The sequence below is a fragment of the Nothobranchius furzeri genome, chromosome 9 (genome assembly GCF_043380555.1).
Source record: "Nothobranchius furzeri strain GRZ-AD chromosome 9, NfurGRZ-RIMD1, whole genome shotgun sequence".
In the NCBI taxonomy this organism is placed as follows: domain Eukaryota; kingdom Metazoa; phylum Chordata; class Actinopteri; order Cyprinodontiformes; family Nothobranchiidae; genus Nothobranchius; species Nothobranchius furzeri.
In genome coordinates, this window is record NC_091749.1 from 74,569,920 (window position 1) to 74,590,635 (window position 20,716).

General features: G+C 44.4%; 1 protein-coding gene across 9 annotated transcripts in view; it reads left to right on the plus strand.

Moving 5' to 3' along the window:
* LOC107381282 (SH2 domain-containing adapter protein F) overlaps positions 1-20,716 on the plus strand; it is a 176,046-nt gene that overhangs the window by 144,400 nt on the left and 10,930 nt on the right. For 6 of the 9 annotated variants that reach the window (XM_054731884.2, XM_054731883.2, XM_054731882.2 and 3 more), the window contains 3 exons: positions 3,388-3,534; positions 9,665-9,833; positions 9,931-10,050. In XM_054731884.2, the coding sequence (XP_054587859.1) occupies positions 3,388-3,534; positions 9,665-9,833; positions 9,931-10,050 (436 nt within the window). The remainder of the gene's footprint in view (positions 1-3,387; positions 3,535-9,664; positions 9,834-9,930; positions 10,051-20,716) is intronic. The other 3 variants (XM_015952875.3, XM_015952876.3, XM_015952874.3) reach the window with 2 other exon arrangements.

Below are 20,716 nucleotides of genomic sequence, written 5' to 3' on the forward strand. Positions count from 1 at the left end.
TACGGTCCTCACTGTAAAAAAGACTGAAAACAAGAATTATTCCTCTAATTTCGCCCTGTTGAAGATTTTTAATGACTTTGACGGCAAATAGGAATACTCCTTTTAGTTTTCTTTCTCTAACTGGGAGCAGATGTCCAGCACCAAGGGCCGAGGCAACATAATAATCATAAAAGTAGTGACAATAAAAAAGAGCTGTACTGACATCTAGACAACCCCCATAAAATGTGCTATTAGAACAAATTACAGGTGGAGTAGCTTTCCAAATCCATTACTGCTGGATGGCATTTATTTATTAGTCTTGGATTTCTTGCATGGGAAGGAAAAAGAAACTATACTCCACCGTGGCGTTTAGTCAGTATTCTCAGCTGTTTAACAAGTGGCCCTGCTTTAGAAACAGATGTGCTGCTGCAGGAGTGCTCGATTTATCCTGCTAATGCTGCGTCTGGACATGAGGCATACATTATCGTGGGGTGAAGCCCGTGCGGTGTCCAGAGCCTGAACGGATTAGCGTAATGTGCGTTTCGGTGATAGATATCCATCTATGTTGCTCTTTATCTTAATGTACAGGCCTGAGGTCAGAATAGCAGCAGGGTGTACGTGCTGCTGCACTCCACCAGATATCATCTGCAACTTGCTCTTTTAAACTCTTCTGTTGTTTCATGGGCTCTTTAGGTTATTGGGGTGTGCGTTACACCACATTATGAATTAGGTGGTAAAGAACATGAGAATGTTGATCTGTTTTACTGTGTGTCTGGATGTGGTAACGGTTATTCAGACTGGTTTAGATGGCATTAGACATCCCGGTGCAACCTTTAAGTTAAAACCAGGACAAGTGAGCTTCTCCGTAGGGGCTAGGATCCGTGTTTTACTTGTTAGTAGGGTTGAAAGTTAAAATACCATTAGCTCACACACTGGTGTGTGACATTTGTTTTGACCCATCCCTTGGGGGAGCGGTGAGCTGAAGACACAGCCACTTGCTGTGGTTTGGTGGTTTAGCCCCCCCATTCCAACCCCTTAATGCTGAGTGTCGAGCAGGGAGGCGCTGGGTCCCATTTTTTAGTATGCCCGACTGTGGATTTGACACCAGAATGTTCTTTTGGAAATACGATTGATCACTTTAACACTTAACATCTGCAAAGGTAACAGTTTAACATGCAGGCTGAACATGAGAATAGTCTCCTACTAAACCTATCTCCTGCAGTAGCTTCTGATAGAGAACAGACGATGAAACTGAAGGATTAGAAAATCCTGACAGATCTGCGTCACACTGTCACTAACATTCATGCACTCACCCATCTGGACTCACGACGTGGAAGGCTGTTGTTGGTTTAGCGTCCAGGAAACAGCAGAAAACATCTCAGCTAGTAGAAGCTAACTGTTAGCATTAGCAACTCCACCCAACAGCAGAGAACGTCTCAGCTAGTAGACACTAACTGTTAGCATTAGCAACTCCACCACACAGCAAAACTCCTCTAGGCTTGCTGTGGAGATAAAACATGAGCGTTGCAGAGCAACCAGAGTCAGTGGTAGAGTAGTGCTGCTGTTAACGAGTTTATTTACAAAGCTACTCTACAAGTAAAGAATAGACGTTTCTAAGTACTCATTCCCTATTTTAAGCAGAAATAAACAACGACAACTGTTTTAAATTGATGCAGGGATGAAATGCTTGTAAGTTGCGTTACCACTCCTCACCACTAGAGGAGAGAGTGGATTGGCGGTGTGAGTTGATTTGCTTCTGTCGTGGAACAACGTGTTGCGATGAAACAGGAATTCAACGTGAAGCTTAGAGTGCATCTTCTTCTTACACAGAGAAGACATCACAGCAACGTTATTTAATATCTTCAGATGACAGAAATGGAATCCATCGTTGTTAATAAAACAATAAGATCCTGTTGCACAGACGGTAGCATACCGCCAGTTTAATGTTTAAATGCTTAACATGTAACACATCTTCAGAAACATTGATTTAGACGCTTCTCCATGACGGGACTGGACTACTGCAACTCCCTTTATGCTGGGTGGACAACTCTCTGCTGCGGCGCCTGCAGTTGGTGCAACAAGCTGCTGCCCGTCTGCTTGCTGGTATTAAGCGCCGCGAGCACATCACCCCTGTTCTGTCCTCCATGCACTGGTCGCCTGTTCGTTTTAGGGTTGATTTAAAGATTTTATTGCTAGTTTTTAAACATTTTACACGGCCAGGCACCTCCTTACCTCACAGAGACTCTGAACAAGATGTTCCTACGAAACGTTTGAGGTCTGAGCTCCAGCTGCGTTTAGAGGAGGGCGGGGCCTTTTCTGCTGTGGGTCCCAGACTATGGAACAACCTTACTCTGCCTGAAAGGACGGCCGAGTCTCTGTTTAAGTCTCTTTTTACAGGAAAACTCACCTGTCTAGCTTGGCTTTTATTCTTAGCTGAGCAGAAACGCACCATGTTGGTTTGTTATTGATATTAGTGTTTTAATGTCTTTGTCATCATTTTTATTTGTTTTATCAGAGTTTCGGTTTTATTTGTCATGTTTTTAACCGTACAGCACTTTGGTCACTTCTGTGTGGAAAGGGCTCAACTAATAAAGGGTGACTGACTGATTGGTTAATTGATTTATTGATTGATTGATTGACTGACTGACTATGCATTCACATCCTGTGTGTACAGACTGGTTCAGAAACACTACGATTGTTCCTCTGAACAGGATGTTGAGGCTTTTATTTTGAACAGTGTAGGTGCTACATTCCTGCTTGCTGTGGTCTGTGTTGGGAAGCAGAATGAAGAGGGACGGTGGAATTATGGGATCCATAATAAATCAGTAAAACGTAAAATTTCAGATCCATTTAGTCATGTTTAGATCCCCTAGCTGTGGTTTAAAATCCGACTGCATTGTCGGCTCGTTTTTAAAACACAGAAAAGGTTTCTTTCTACCTTGCTGACAGTTTCGTTTGCCGACTGCTAAACTTGTGGAGATAAAACGTCAGCGTTGCAGAGCAAACAGAGTCGGTGGTAGAGTCGCCGACCGCAAAACTTCCTCACAGCTGACGCTTTTGCAGTCGGCCAACATTACTGTCAGCTAGGTAAAAAAGCCAGCAATGCAGCAAGAACGTACCAAAGGTGTCTTAAAGTCCAGATCTTCTTTCACGTCTAACTCTTTCTTTCATTCCCGTGTTCACTTCTTCTCTGGTCTACAGGTGCTGCTGATTCTCAGATCACAGTGTAACCCTGCTCTCTATCTCAAAGCAAGCCTGTTCTGCTCGTCTACAGTATGTCTCACTTATCCCTTGTACTTTTTTCTCTTTCGTCTGTTTTCTTCTTCCATCGCATCCCTTTCCTCGCCCCTTTTGCCTGCTGTTGCCGTCCTCTCCTTCCCTCCATCCCTCTCTTGGTGACACTTGCAGTAGAGATTAAAGTGATCAAGGACCTACCGTGGCCTCCTCCTGTTGGCCAACTCAACACGAGCCTTCCCCCGACGGAGGAGCTAGAGTCTCCTTCACTGACCGCTCAGCCGTCGCCAGGACAGACGAGCTGTGACCAGCACCACCATGGTGGGTGTTGGTGTCCAGCGTCTTTTCATTGTTTACTCTCCATCCATCCACCCACGTACTGGAGGACTACCCTCTATATGCAGACTTAAACTGGAACAGTGTTTATTTATCCTTAAAAAATGTCAGCTTTCTGTACAAACCTGCTGGAGAGAGAAGGAAACTCCAGCTGTCCGTTTGCAGCTAAGTCAGAACATTCCTAACCTTCTGGAGTTTGTGTTGAACGTTCCCGTCGACTTACTAAAACAGTTGTCACTTTTCAGATGCGCTGACTTCAGGCATCAGCGTTGTAATGATGGCATTTTTCCATCTGGATTACATGTGGCAGAAAATCACAAACTCCTGCGCAGGTTGAGACTGAAGCCTCATTAGTTTTAATTGTGCCCAACTGCCTCCTGCATGCATAATTACCTTTTGTTTAGACCCCATTTCCTCTTGTCAACATACTCATAACCATCCCAGATGTCCCTCTGACCTGCTGTTCTCCACCAGTGAAGTAAGGAAAAGTCAAACTCATTTGGGGTCATTTGAGTTGTTGACTCGTTGCCGTATTTATCATCATAATGGACGCCTGGTTTCTAACCAAGGAGCCATGAGTGGATTTTCTTTGAACCCTTGCACACAGTCACACTGTGACTGCTTTAATTATCCAGAGGAAAGAGGGACATGTTGCAGAACTAATGCAGGAATGGGATTTCCCCGCCAGCCGTAGCCAGCAGGGCTGAGTAAGAGGACACCGCTGTAGACGAGGACGGGGCGAGGGAACTGATTTATGTCCATAAATCCATGAGAAGGGTTCTGGTTCCCTGTGTGGTACCAGAGGGTTTCACATAGGCGTCCACTTGTAAAGTGATCCTCTTTCTGTTTCATGACCCCCACTCTCCATCTTTTAGGTTAAAGGTCAGGGGGCCATGTGACCTCTGTGAATACAGTTACAATGCTCTCCTTTGACCTCTAAGTGCTGGCAGACCCTTACGTACACACGGGCTTCCTGAGCCACGCAGACGGGTTCAGAACCGACTATCTGGGCTTTAGCCGTGTTTGTCCTAACAGAGACTAGGCAGACAGAATCAGACGTGATGGACGTGTCTGTTTGTCCTCGTTATGAAACCTAAATGCAGATTGGCAGAGCTGATATTACATCTGCATATAAATAAAGACCCTTTCCTTTTGTTTTTAGCATGAATTAATTATCCGCACGTTTCTCTGTGGCTGTCGAGGGAAAAAAAGAGTAATTGAAAGATATACTGATTGAGTTTTAAAGAGATTTGCTTGCTGACAGTGTGGAGGCCGATTCCTTTGTCTAGAAAAACCTAATTAGCGTTTCATTTTTTGAAACCTTTGTAAAAGCAGGGAGCATTTGGAGAGATTCACTTGTGGATTCGTCGCTGGTGCAGCTCTGAAACCATTTTATTCACGACTGTCTAACAATCCGTACTCGAGCTCCTGGTGTGTTAATTATTATCCACATAAAAAGGACGTTCTTTTATTATTATAATCCTATTTTTTAGATCGACAAACTTCTGGGGTAGCAGGCCGCTCTGAACACTCGTTAATCGTTCCACTCATCCTCGCTGGAAAACCGAGTCACAATTCAGCAGTCGGCGACACATCGCTCCTCAGAGTAGTCGCTCTTTCCGATAGGAGTATCATTTGCAAATGGGAATTAATTAGCTGGCTTAATTAGAGGAATTTGCACAGTAGTGTGTGCAGCTGGGGATGGAGAGGCTGCAAACATCCCTTGGTGATGAATGCCCCCTCGTCTTTGGTTTGGCAGTTTGAGGTTTACATTTCCTGTAGGGTGTCCAGTTGTTGGTCTCATGACATTCATCCGGTTCTGTGGTGCAGCGGTCCACGCAGCTTTAATCTAGGCCTGGGCGATAAAGCCATTCCAATTTTTTGTTGCGGGCGATTTAAAAAAAAGGTAAATCGAATTTTTATGTAATAGCGCCTTTTTGGCCCCCGGAGCTTCCGTAGCGTTAGTTTCGCATAACCGCGACAACAACGTCACAGCACACACACGAAACGGCAGCAGCAAGCGACTCCATGGCCACCGGTGAGAGTGGGAAGTTGGTTTGGGGTTGCTGCGACCGGCGTGGCACTTTTATTCCTAGAGGGTGTTCATTTGTTCTTTATTCATCTCAGGAATGAGGGTTACATTTGTCTTGCTTGTGATTAAATAAAAAACAAAATTGGCTTTAAGGTTCCTTCCATTTGTACTTATTGCTATTCTTAATGATTGAGGAGGAGAGAGAATCGGTAAAAAATAAAACCGGAGCTTTTTTAGGCCATATCGTCCAGCCCTACGTTAATCATAAAAATGTCCTTTTGACATTTCTGTTTATCTGGCGGGAGCGCGCTCTGCTGCTCCTGTTTTGTGCTTTTCCAGCATCCTGGGATGGAGGCTGGAAGGGGACCGCTCTCCCAGCCATCAGTCACCATCTCACCGACAGTCCAATCTGATGCACACCTTCCATTTGGCTCACTTTACAAGCAGCAGTGTTGATGACCGCCCCAGATACTGCTGCACATTTCAGTGTGTTTCTGGAAAGATGTGTGCACGTGCTCATGCACGTGTTTTCACACTGCCATCCTTCTTAAACTGCCTCTCAGGGCTTTTGTTCTCCTGCGAGCCAATCCTCTCGTCAGTCTGCTGTCAGCCGTGCCTCGGACCGTGCTCCAGAGAGAGACGGGGGGGGGCGCCTTGAACTCTGCAACAGTTTGGAGCGATTAGGTGAAGCTGGCAAGCAAATCACACATGAATCCATTCACACTTGAACAAATATAACAATAGCCTTTGTTATGTTTGGGTGCTCTGTTTCTTCAGAGGGATGCATTTGGTAAATAACTGTGCTCCCCCCTCGTGGAAAAGACTTCGCTGTGAAAGGTAGGCTGATTCTGGCTGAGCTCCCTACAGACAAACCAGTAACAACAGCAAAGCTACCAAGGTGGAAAACAGCCCTGATTGTTGCAGTTTGACAGGAGGAGGAATTAAAAGGATGGCGTTTGCGTGAAGAGCTGAAGCCACGAGGTGTCCTCTTTAACTGCTCAGTCCTTCACAAACTAGAGCGGACAAGAGAAGAGATTGGGTCTGAGAGACGGGGCAGCGAGGGTTTGGTGGGGAGATGAATAGAGCAGGGAAGTGGGACCGGACGAATGCAAACAGGAAGAGCTAAAGTGAAAGTGAAGGCGGCAGTAATTGGCTGCATCTTCATGTTGTGATCCGTCAGTGGTGACGGGAGCTGAATGGAGAAAACATGCTTCTCCTGTGTCCCACTGGTCAGTTTCCATGGCAACGTCATTCCTCAGCCGATCACATAAACAGTATGTTCATCTGACTTGCGTCATGTTCCTGACAGACACTCAGATATGATGGATTAAAGAACTTTAAATTCCTGTTGTATGAACTTCCAGCAGCGTTGTTTGTTTTCCGAGCTCCAGGCTGGAGGAGTGGCAGCTGCAGCTCCTGTTCTTCCATCGGTCCGAAGTCAGACCTACAATTTACTCAGCTGTCATGCAGAAGTGCAATTTGGCCGTCATTGTTAGTCCGATGTGGCTCAATAGCAAACAGGAGATCAGAGGCCAAGATAACAATCAGCCGTTTGGAATAATCATTTCCATCAGCTTATGTTTAGGGCAACGCATCAGCGAGCCGAAGGTCGCCCGGTTCAAACCTCCGGCTGGGTGTGGAGGTTAAGGGGAGCCCCTGGTGGTTGGATGTGAACACTGATTGGTCGAGTTCAGTCGTGGCCCAGACAGGAAGAGGAAATATTTCCTGTATCTTAAAGAAAAGAAGTCATAATGGGAAAATGAGGGAGAAATAGACTTCCATAGGGAGACACGTGATGCAGCCTACACATCAGAGGTAACCTAAGACTTGCATTAGCTTGCTTTGTTCTATCAGTCTGTCGTCTTCATAGTCTACTGATGCAGCCGAGTAAACTTCTGCTGCAGTAGCATTGTTCATGCTCCGGCTTTCTGGTAAAGGGTAAATGGCCTGTATTTGATGTAGTTCCTTCTAGAGTGCTGGAACCCCCCAAGGCGCTTTACAACACAGCCAGTCATTCACCCAGTCACACACTGGTGGGGATGAGCTACCATGTAGCCACAGCTGCCCTGGGGCGCACTGACAGAGGCGAGGCTGCCGAGCACTGGAGCCACCGGTCCCTCTGACCACCACCAGCAGGCAACGTGGGTTAAGTGTCTTGCCCAAGGACACAACGACAGCGACAGACTGAGCGGAGCTTGAACCTGCAACCTTTGGATTACGGGGCGAGCACGTAACTCCTGTGCCACCGTCAAAGTCTCATTTAAATACTCGACTGTAAAGTAAATCTAAACCAATATATTTTGGATTCTTCTACTTTAAGTGTGAAGTACCGAGTTACTGAGGAACCCTATAAAAGCATTTTGGATTGATGATTTCTTGTTTTGTTTCCATTTGACCTGTTTTTAAATATTATGTGATATAAATTATTATAAATATTACAAATATTCTGGAAAAATAAAGACCAAGTTTTGGACTTTACCAGTTCAGAGACGCCCGTTGTCTAACATCGTGTCACTTACTCCAGACTTCTTAGCTGTTGCATGAAACTTTAAAACTCTTCTCATGTAGACTTAGTCGATTGGGCTGCATGGTGGCGCAGTGGTTAGCACTGTTGCCTCGCAGCATGAAGGTTGCAGGTTCGATACTCGGCTCGGCTGCAGCTTTCTGCGTGGAGTTGCGTGTTCTCCCCATGCATGCGTGGGTTTTCTCCGGGTACTCCGGTTTCCCCCACAGATCACAACATGCCCTACAGGTTATAAATTGTAAGTCGCTTTGGATAAAAGCGTCTGCTAAATAAATAAACATAAACAAACATTGAAGCTGGCAGCTCGGTGCGATACAGCAACGCCTGGCTGCCTCGCTAACTGTACGCTGTGATGTAATCCTCGAGTGGAGCGAAGAGTCTAGACCGGAGCGAGTCCGTCTTCGTGGACACGCCGTTAACTTCAGAGTCGGTCTGTCCGTACAGACCAAGTCGTGAAACAGCGCAAGGCTGTGGACAGCAGAACAGAGGCTGTGTAGTTCATACCGCCTGGACTCGTGTCTTCAGTGGGCAGCAGCACGAGCTTCGCCACACACCTGATGCTGGAAGCCAATCCTCTGTTATTGTTTGAGAAGCGTGTCTGTGCCTCTAAATAGTTTCCCCTTCTCTAAGCTTGGGGAGCTTTGACATCAATTATAGTGATGGATGACTGTGGGAAAATGGCTGTTCCCCCCACCCCCACCCCACAAACACAGCTGACCACCTCTCATGATCACCACGCCAACCTTTTCCGTCCTGTCCCACACCTTGCTGGAGGTGTAAACTCATCTTTTCTTTTCTCTCTGTTTTGTTCTGTAAACAAACGGGAATGTTTTTGTCCGTGTGACTTGGGAAGAGAATCCATTCGGTGTGTGCTCTGGCCATCCTGTCACAGCTCAGCTCAAACCCTGGCGGACCCTCGAGCGCTCCGGGAAAGCTCGTCGCGCCCACAGCTGACTGTGGGAGTTTCAAACACCAGTTTAATGTTTAACTTGCAGAACTCGTCTGCTGTGTTTGCTTCCGTGTGTGTGACGTTGTCCACATGTGGATATTTGCTCAGATGGATTTTTCAGATTCGATCTTTGTGTGTCGCTTGCACACAAAGACTTCACATGCTCACACGTACAGCAGCTGACACGGATGCGCTTACGAACCGATGGAGTGCTAGAGAGTGCGTTTTTCGTTTTTCCGTCTGGAATGTGTACACCGTGAGGAAGGCCTGACTCATGTCTCCTCCATGGTGTGTACATGTCCTTCAGTTGGACGAGTTACGCAGAGCAAGTGTGCGTGGGTGTTTGTTTGCGAAAGCACAACCTGATGTGGGTTCTCACACATTTGCACCTCTCCAGCTCAGCAAATACACGTGACACTAATTTATGTTGCAAGCTTTATGAACACCTGCTGCCTGTTACTCTCACAAGTGACCTTCATTTGACTTCTAGATGAAGTGCACTCAAATTATGCAGCCTGTTGTTATCAGAGCTGAGTGGCTTTGGAAAATAAACCCATCCTGCCAGAACGAAGCCCGTTTTCAGCTGTACGTGTTCTCCTTTAAACCACAGTCCAGTTTGATGAAAAGTCGCGGATGTCGCCCACCAAGGATGGGAAAAGTCGCCCTCCACAGCGTCATTCCAGCGGCTGTCTGGTCAACACCAAAATGACTTCGCTGGACCACAGCAGCTCCTGTCTTGGGAAACGAGTTGACCCGATGATGCCTCTGGAAAGCCAGTTGTGAGTCTGACCCGATCTTTATTTGAATTGGTAGTTGAGTCTTTGTGGCTAATACCTGTATCCTTCCATTGTTCTGTCCGTATCATGCTGAACGTAGCTGGTACCATGGAGCCATCAGCCGAACAGATGCAGAGTCTTTGCTGAGTCTGTGTAAGGAGGCCAGCTATCTTGTTAGGAACAGCGAGACGAGCAAGAACGACTTCTCCCTCTCACTTAAGTAAGTAGTAATAGTCTAATCCAATACACACCTAGGAATGAAAGGGCTGATGGTTTGAATGTATTGTGATTGGTCTAAGTGTTTCACTGGTAAAACAGTATTTGGTGACTACAGAAAACATCCCAGAGAAAAGGGGGTAGCAGTGAAATGCTTTGTAGAGAAGGTCTCTCCATCTACAAAACAAGGAGGAAGAAAGTCTGATGTAACGTAAACCTAGCTTGACAGAAGTGGGCATGCCCCCGGGTCCCTCCGACCACCAGCAACAGGCAAGGAGGGTGAGGTTTTACCTGGCCTTGCTTGTGCAAGAAGCCACTGTCACCCCAAAGCCCTGACAGCATAAGTTACAGCAACCTGAGAATTAACTTTATTTAAAAAGACATTAAAGAGCACGCTTAGCCTGGCGGGTGACCAACACTGAGATAAAGCGCTGGGGAAAACCCTGTATTTCATTAACATGTGCATTGGTACTGGAAATGTTAATAATGAATTTCTACTGCTAACAATGTAATGGTGGCATGTCTATTATGTACATTTAAATCAGTTTAAATTATGTTCAAAGATGGAAGCGTTTGGGAATTACGAGCTGCAACGGCTTCCTGCTGCGGTGTTCAGACTCGTAGCAACAAGGTGACATGTAACTGCAGCGGCTCTGCTCTGTAGCGCTGCAGGGTGCAGATAAATACACTGAACAAAAATATAAACGCAACACTTGTTTTTGCTCCCATTTCTCATGAGCTGAACTCAAACATCTGAAAATGTGTCGTCATACACAAAAGACCCATGACTCTCAAATGTTGTTCTGAAATCTGTCTACATGTGTGTTAGTGAGCACTTTTCCTTTACCAACCTCACAGGTGTGGCATATCAAGGGGCTGATTAGACAACATGAATAATGTACAGGTGTGCCTTAGACTGCCCAAAATAAAAGGACACCCTGAAATATGCCGTTTGATCATGCCGAGAATGGTTTATGATTGGTCAGTGGTGGGCAAGAAGTGTTTAGGAACTAGGTGTGGGTACCTTTTGCATTTGAATTGTTATCTTAAACAGTTTATTCACCTTATGGAGCAGAGTTAGATAACTCACAAAGACCGTTGTTAATGTTGTCAACATAAACCAGTCACCCATCTCATTTAGTGAAGTAGAACCAAAGTTTAGAGCACGTTCTTTCTACCTCGCTGCTTGCTCCGTTTGCATCTTGCCCTCAGCGACTGACGATAAAACGCTCTTGTGCTTTGGCTGCTGTCTACCTTGGGAAACCAGGTACTGAATGCTAGTGCGTAAGTGGCAAAAGGTGAATTGGTCCTCGGTCGGTAACACGGAATTTGGTCGGTGTCTTAAAAAGTACCGAACACGTTACCCACCCCAGTTAGGGACAGCGAGAAAGTCGCTGAGTTGGCAACACTTATTCAACAGAGCTGCTGCTCCTCCCGACTTAAAGGTATACACCTGTCTTTATGCTAGCTGCGTTGTGTTTCTGTCCTGCAGACTTTAATTCACCTGTTTTGTTTTATTATTCAACAGGTGTTAAAATCCATGTTAAAGTTTCTGTCACTACAACAATAAATGAATACTACTGCTCCTAATAATAAATGATGAGCAGCTGCAGATGTCGTCCTTGTGCCTGAGCGTTTCTGTGAGCTGTGATTGTCTGATTTCCCCGTGGCTGTTTCGGATTGGAAGGACCTCGTGGAGAAACCCCCCCAAAAACAATTAAACATTATTTCTGATTGTTTAGTATTAAAAGTTAAACATGAGTTTCTTTCCTAAAGTCTATTATTGAAAATAATTTTAAAAGAAAGAAACTGCATTTCACTGTCCCTGAATAATAAAAGTTGGTCCAAAAAACTGAATAAAATAATATTATTTAGACTGACTTTAGAGAAAACAGCGTGTGTCCTAGGATGTAGCAATACAACTATAATAGTACATTTAGATACCAGCTATTTGCTGGTTCTACTGTTGATTCAATAAGTTCAGTTTTAAGAGCAGTTTTTGAATTTTCTCACAATAGTCATAATAGAAAATTGGCTGTTTCATCCCTTGACGCATCACTCTTAAGTCTGTTTATTTTTATTATCGGAGAGAATAATTTTACAGCAGACAGATATTCTCACTGATGGATTTCAGGCAGTCTGGACCTGACTTGATGGTAATTTCACCCTTCAGACTTGTTCCTCACCCCGACTGTGTGTCCTTCCCTTGCTTCGTCCTTCGTATCTCTTTGGTAGCCTCCTTCCTCCATTTGCTGGCGTGCCCACAGTTCAGTTGCGGCCCTGTCGTCGGTACCCTCTTGCTCAGTGCCGCCGCGTCCCGCTGAGAATCCAAGAGAGACACTCTGATCAGTTTAGTGTACTCTGTGGCGTTTGGAAGAGGTTACGTCTGCGTCAACACCCGCAGTCACCTCTGATTTTCTAGACATAAACGTGCAGCTCTAGGTTTTTCTTCTCTCTGACAGGCATCAGGTTCAGGTGTCGTAACAACATTCTCAACCTGAAACTCTCTGAAATCTCTCCAAGACCAAATGTGCTTTTCTGTTACTCCAGCTATGTAATCTGAGCATCTTGGTTAACTGGTTAGATTCCCGCTGTAACAACACCTCATAGTTCAACAGAAAAGAAACAGGCTGAAACACCGCCAGCCCAGAGACGACGGGACATCTTACACACAGACATTGATCTGTCTTTATTACAGCAGAGCTCTTACTGGAAGCTTAAAAGGCTGAGACGGAAAAAAGTGAAACCAGGTTTCTTATATGTGCTTCTGTAGCTACCTGATTCACTTTCATTTTTTTTCTGTGAATAATAATCCTCGTAGGCGTAAGAAGCTGCCTTATTTTCTGCTGCCAGTTACTGATGAAACGATGCTCTGACAGAGCTGGAGCTTGCTGTCACCAACCACAGAAACACACTGATGAAGGACTAATTCCTCACAACATCTGTGCTGTAAAAGTCACCGGGTTCGGTTCTGCAGAATCAAACTGTAGCCCACCACGACACTTTCCAAACAAAGCACAGAAGCAGGTCAAATGCAGCTTGAGATTTTTAAAAACAAAAATTTAGAACCAGATTTGACACAAAAGATTCAGAATTGTAATAATTTATCATTTAAGGTGCTTGATTGTTATTATCAAAAGAAATTAGGACAGCTGGGAAGTTTAATTAAACAATTCATATTAAACAGTCTCTGAAATTAGTGATGCACCGTGTAGCGTGGCTAAACTACATACTAGAATTAACACTGTTTGCTATCAGCTTTGTTAGATTCTGAAGAGATCAAACGAGTTAGAAAAAGAAGCTTCCATCATATATAAGTATCCAGGATATTAATATATTCAATAGAAGTTCATACGCCAACGAGCTTGGTCGATATTTAATCCAAAGATTAATTTTTAATTTTAAGATGATTAAATTTTAGCAAAAGTGTATTTATTGAATCAGAAGTTAAAGGAATCTTTGCTTATTCAATCACCAAATATATACACCAATCTGTGTTTCATTTCAAAGAAGAGTCAGGTTTTAGAAAGTTAAGAATTTATTACTAACACTTTTTAAAATGACAATTTGAAAAATGACAATTTGAAACAGCTTGATATTAAACTAGTTATTAAAACAAACCTGTGTCTGAATGAAAAGCTAAAGTGAAATGCGTGGTTTGGATGCGTGAATGAATCTCAGCAGGTTTCTTTCAGAGAGAGAAAGTGTTCTGGGTGGAAAAACGTTCTTTTGCAGCTAACTGATGTTTCTTAGAGAACAGCGTACAGACGCCATCTGTCGGACAATGTCTACCTCACCCATTTCATCCGTGGATCTGAGATGACAGATGGAGATCGTTCCTCCGGGCACGAGGTTGGTAGAGAGACCTCGGTGTGTCTCAAATCGGTCCTGAGATGTCTCCGTGGGTCACACGACTGATGAAACTATTTGCGTCTCAAAATCAATAACTGAAGGAGTTTTTGCGTCAGCTGGAAACAGGTGCGTCTATTCGGAGCAATTCTATCGGCGTGACAGAATGCTTAGTGAGGCTGGGGCGGCCGGCCCTCGTCCTCTGGTGGGTTCAAGAACCGAACTTCAGCTGCGGAGATTTGGTTTTAACAAAACAGAACACACCCTCTCAGTGTCAGAAAGCTCGTTGTTATGGAGTAAAGACATGTGAGGTGGTTTAACTTTACCCTGGATCCAGTCCTGCATGAGGTGTACACGTGCCAATGACCTTCTGGTTGATCATCACACATTACTGATTATCATAAATAATAGTTATTAACCCAAAGAATAATACGTCATTTCAATAATTAAATACATTTATACTGAACCAAGATGATTATGTATGATGATTGTAATAAACAGTAAAACAGTTTATTGAATTATTATTTTAAAATCTTGAAGTGTCCTTCATCTTGGGACGGAACAGCAGCAGATAAAGTTGATGATTAGCAGACTTCACGGCTCCTGGGGTAATCTGCGGAGCAAAAGTTACGGCTTGACCCAACTAGGAAAGTGTGACCTTTGGGTCACAAATATGAGGCCATTCATGACGTTACAACCGATATGAAATTTTTGGGCCCATACCGATATCCGATATTAAGATCACTGTTCAGGCCGATAACCGATATTTGTCGATATCGATATTCTGACATTAATGCTTCTAAAATCAGCAGATTTTGTATAGAATGAAAACTATTAAAGCTGAATTTACGTTATTATGTACACACAACACACACATTTATGGTTCTGAGATGATTTTATTCACTGCTCACAGGACTAAACAATTACACATCATGGTGCTTGGCTGCATGGTGGCGCAGTGGTTAGCACTGTTGCCTCGCAGCACGAAGGTCACAGGTTCAAAACTCGCCTTTCTGCGTGGAGTTGCGTGTTCTCCCCATGCATGCGTGGGTTTTCTCCGGGTACTCCGGTTTCCCCCACAGATCACAACATGCCCTATAGGTTAAAAAATAATTGTTGTAAGTTGCTTTGGGTAAAAGCGTCTGCTAAGCACATAAACATAAACACATCACCCCCCCCCCCCCCCCCCCCACCCTCTGAAACAGGCAGACAAACGGAGACAAGTTGGAAAAAATATTGGTTGTTAATATCGGCCCGGGTTTATTTATCGAACCGATACAATACGTTAAAAAATGACTAACATCGGCCGATACCGATATTGAGGCCGAAATGTTGTCCATCCCTATCTGAAATACATTAAAACTGTGTAAACACAATAGTAGCTACACTGTCGTGTACCGGATACGTGACTGTATTGGTGGCAGGATACCTCAGAATAGCGCTTCGTCCTCTGCTGTCCTGGCAGGGAATTGCTTTGCAACAATCCCCAGCTGATGGAGAGGTCTGAGAGTAAAACGTCTCTGTCGATGCGCGTGTGTCTCCTCGTCGCGTATAAATTAGGTATCATTCCACGCGCTCTACGCTACAGCAGCAGCATAGTCCAAAGCTGATGCAGCTTAACAAAATTCAGGCACAGTTCGCGGTTGGCCTAAATTGATAATTGATAATATGATGTCAACCATATAGTACTGTGCATGACATTATTTGAGTATTCATGAAACATAACACATCCCAGCCCAATGTTTTATTTATTTATTTATTTTAGTGCTGTCATCATCTGGGTAATGAAATCTAAAATTTTCCACGTACCCCTTGTAATGCGCTCACGGACCACTGGGGGTGCACGTACCCTGTCTTAGGCGACTATTGTCATGTAGCAGGCTTGGTAGTCTTGTGGTTAGAGTGCCAGGTTCACCTCCCGGTCTCAGCAGTGTCAACTCAAACGCTGCTTGGAAATGTTCAGATTCAAAGATCTTTAGAGACACTAATATTGTGCAGAAAATATAAAAAAACTTTCATATTAAAAAATGAAATCTGCTTCAGCTAGCTACATAAATTACTGCCCACACCAGGTTTCAAACCCACATCAGTTAACGACAGCCTTAATGACTGCACTACCATAGCCAATGCAGCAACTGACTCTCGCCTAAGACACTGTCGTAGGTATGATTTGTTCGGATGGGCATGGCCGGAGTTTCACTGAAAAAATGTGTTTTATTTCTGTGTGTAAATTCAGGCTGACGAAAATAACTCGTATTTAAGATAAATGACATCTCCAGATGCGAAGTACTGCGAAGTGGATCGCTCACGATATTTGTGCGCTGTCCGCTCCTCCTCTTTTCACATCAGGCGAGAATATTCAACGAGCGCTTCTGTTCACGCCTACTGTTTCCCAAACCCCCACCCCCATGCCCTTGCTGTGTGTGTGTGTTTGTTGATTTTCATCTCTAATCTGTTTAGACACAAAAATGATCCTATTTATCAATCGTGTTGTTTTTTTTTTGTGTGAAATTTACCATCCTGCCTCTTCTGCTTTGGTTCCACTTCCTGCCAGAATTGATGCGACTCACTCACGGCTCACGAAAAAATTAGAGCTCATGCTGAAACGATTGCTGCACGGCACAAGTCAATAAAGCTAAAAGTGTTATTTTCTAACCGGCTTTGCCTGACGCCCTGAGTCACACATATGGTGTAATTCAGTTCAAATGAAACATAATGATGTTTTGAACATGGCTGTCACGCACTTTGAGATTTGGGAGCTTATAAGAGTTTGTAATTAGCATGACTACAAATCAAACATCGGCATGTCGACTCGCATATATGACATCACCTCCTCCTAGCGTAGCTGCTACTTACCACATGGCCAGATTTATGTTGGTTCTTTCCTCCTAAATGAAACATTTGAAGTTCACTAAATTTACAGCCATTTTTCCTCTGTGCTTCTCCGTGTCTAGTTCAATAACGTCAATTTAGTGATGCGCACTTGTAGTTTGGGCTGGGCGATATGGCAAAAATAAAATATCACGATTTTTCCAATATTTTATCACGATTTCGATTTTATCACGATTTTTTATCCATGAATAGCATAACTTCAATTGCGTATTAAAGAAGAGAAACATTGAATAAACAAACATTTATTCATATTAGGGATAATCAACACAGTGCTAACACACTTATATTTTAAACTCACACCAGAGATGATAAAAGCCCTGAGATAAACAATTACAAAAATCTGTTTTTCTCGTTTTTCAAGTAATAAATTAAAATCGTAAACATATTTAAAGTGCAAACATGTCAATTGCAAACGTATTGTGCAAACATTAACTTGTTCAAAATATTATGTAGCTCCCAGTTGCTCATGTAGTGGATAGTTAAGCTCAAATACGGCTCTGATGTGTGGCTGGACCAGAGATCGCTTGTGGTAGCAAATAACTGCGCATTCTGAATATTTTCTGCAACTCTCACTTTGCATTCAGCGTACATGCGTGGAATAGCGGTGCTCGAAAAATACTTGTGGCTGGAAAACTCGTAGCGCGGATCCAATGTTTTTATCATGTTCTTAAATCCTGCTCCTACTGTTCACACGGGACGCAAATATTTAACCAAGTGGTACGTCACTGCATCTGTCACGCTGTTCCATCGTCCGCTGTCTGTTGTAGGGAGTGAGTTTTGTGTGTTTGTCAGCGTTTGCTGGCTGGAAGAAGCACTAGCCGCTGCAGCCGCAGGCTTTTTAGCTTTAGCTGCCAGCTGGCTCTCATTGTATTGTTTGGAATGCCTTCTTTTCAAGTGATTAAACAAGTTTGTGGTGTTGCCATCACTTGCCTTGACGCTCTCCTTGCAAATGACGTTTCGCTGCTCTTTGTCATCTGGTGAAAAACCAAACCAGTTCCATATAATGGACGAGGCGTTCCTCTTCGGAGCGAAAACCTCGTTCTGTTTCGTTCCCTCCTGACTGCCAGTGGCAGTAAACAGAGTGGATGTATCTCCTCGCGCTCTGCGCAGGTCGAGTACTAATGTAAACAAAGTCACGCACGTGACACGTAGCGCACCTGGTCGCGAGTCTATAAATTATAGCTACGTTCGGGTCTCCCTGGATCTTCTCGCCCGAGGAGTTCCGAGTGACCCCTGTGACTGGCAGTCATCCAGGAACTCACAGAACCATAGTTACACCGTAACTTCCGTTGTCGCTCTCAGCCGCGGCCGAAGCCATGTTTGTTCACACACAGGTGAAAACAAGCTTGGCACTAATATATTACCGTGACTCACTCTGATTGGTTAAGGGTCAAACAAAGGCGTGTCATTCGCCTGAGGTAAGTTCCCTTTTCATTCAGAGGCAGAAATTCAACAGCAGAGCTGTGAATCGTGATAAAAAGGTCTCTCAAAAATGACAGACCGTCAGATGTGTGGATCGTAAAACGGTCTAAAATCATCATATCGCCCAGCCCTACTTGTAGTCCTGGATGTATTTTCACACAAAACCTAAAATAATTTTCCCCCGTTCGAAAATAAGCACTTTCTTAGCATCAAAATGTGTCTAAAATTCATAGACATCATATGTGAAATCCATGGCACATAACAAATGGAATTAGAAAACAGTGTTTTTAGCCCCATTGACTTGCATGGTTCGGAAGTAAATGGGCGTAACTTAGGCTCCCAATAGGGAGGAGAAACGGCTGTAAGTTCAGCGAACCTCTGACCTAACGAGGGGAAATTATAAGCTAGTCCTGCCTGAAGCTCAGTGTGGCGAGTAGGTAGTTTTCAGGTAGAGAGGTCGTGTTATGGAGTCGGTGTGTGTGTGTTCACTAGTTTTGGATTGTGTTCATTGTTGTTAAAAATGGTAAACTATTGTGTTTGTGGAGGTCATACAAACTTCAGCGGGTCTGGACATCGAGTCCACGGGTTTTCAAAAAAGAGAATGATGGCACCAGCTTCTGTTCCTGGTGTGTTTTGGGCAGCTAAAAAGGTGTCGTTTGTGGTTCGCACTTCAGACCGGAGGATTACAATCCCAGTGATGTGATGGGAGTTCAGCATGCCTCCCATCCTCCAGAGCCCCGTTTTCCTTAATACCTGCAGGCTCCTAGAGCCCAGATCAGCGTGGGAACAAAGGGGCCATTATGGTCTTTTATTTATTTTTTTAGCTAAGTAGGAGTGGATAAAGGTACAGTTCCACCCTCATCCACTAGGGGCTGGAAGCAGAAGTGAGCAAATCCTCATTGAATCCCATTTTAAAAATGAAAATTTCACAGTGGGCGGGGGTGGGGGTGGGGGTGGGGGGGTTGTGTCATTTAACTGCTTGGTCAAACATGTTAATGGGGCTGCTGGCTGGGCAAGAAACTTAATCGGATGCCCGTCTTCTGTCTCCTGCTCGAGAAGAGTTGCTAGAGTAGGCGCCTGGCTGTTCCCGCTTCCCGGGGCAGCCGACACATGGATGTGAGGCTGTAGTCACGCTTGAGGCGTCATTTGGAATCGTAGGATGTCCAAGGAAGATCCCATCTTTCTCGGCACAGAAGGGCTCTACTACCATTGGCTTTTTCATTTAGCAGCAAACCGTCTTCTCATGCTAAGTGCAGACTGTTTTCCTGCCATCGCCACCAACAGAAGGCTGTTTTGGGGAGTTTTGTAAAGAAAATGTGACTTAGCAGCGCTATAATTATCAGAGGCGAGAAAGACAGGGCCTTCCTTGGACAGACTACGATTCCAGATAAAGCGACCAGGAGCCCTGGCCTTTCTGATTAGCTATTCCTCTGGCGTTGGAGATCAGCGGGACATTAGCTACATGTTAACCCAAAGCTAACAGAGATTTTCCGGGTTGTCCTGATCTGGATGGTCAGGGCTCCTGGTCGCAGGTTCTGCTTGTAATTTAACAGTCCCAGTCCATATTAGATTTCCACAGATGACCAGCATGACCACAGCCCTGTACGGGAGCCAGTCGGTCGTGCGAGTGGGCTACCCCGCTCCCCGGAGCCCTTTTAGCTTCTTGGGTTAGCTAAGTTAGCTAGTATTGGTTTCATTTGTTCCAACCCTGTTGCAAACGTAACAGCCCCACTCTCAGCCCCATCTCTTTTCCCATTTTTGGATTGTCAGGCGTGACTCAAAAAATCAGTGGTGCTTACCTCCTGCCTTTGGCTTCAACTTCAGCTTTCCCCCTTGCAGAGCAATGGGTGGGCTCTCTCTCTCTCTCTCTCTCTCTCTCTCTCTCTCTCTCTCTCTCTCTCTTGCTCTCTCTCTCTCTCTCTCTCTCTCTCTCTCTGATATTAACGAAAATGAAACAGCTCACAAATACTCAGTTTATTATTGTCAAGATTCAATGTTATATTTCTGACCAATAACATGTTTTAATTGTCTGGTACATGACAGTAATCTGTACAATATTGTGATGTTGGCACACAAGTATTTTTTTTAGAAGAAAGATTTGTAGCGCTTCTTCTTGTTGTGGTTTTAAAGACAAGTCCAAGTTATTTAGAACAGAGGAAAGAGGCGCAGCGAACTGCACTTTAGTCTTTGTTGTTTATGGGAAACTGAGCGTCGCGGCGTGTGACGTACGCTGCTCAGCTCTGATTGGCTCGGTTAGAATTCCCAGGGAGTGGAGGTATTTGAATTGAAGAGTTCCCAGCTGACGGCCAGGCTATAATTTTAGCAAAAACTGGCAAAAAAAAAAAAAAAAAGATTTTAAAATATGAAAAAGTTTCTAAGTATCCCTTTAAGCTAGCTAGCTAGCTAGCATTGTTCACTGCTCCTCCACAGAACCTGCTGGTACCACAGCTCAATCTCTCCTTTGGCCATCGTGTCTCCCTCTGGCCTGTCTCTGCTCTCTGGGGCGT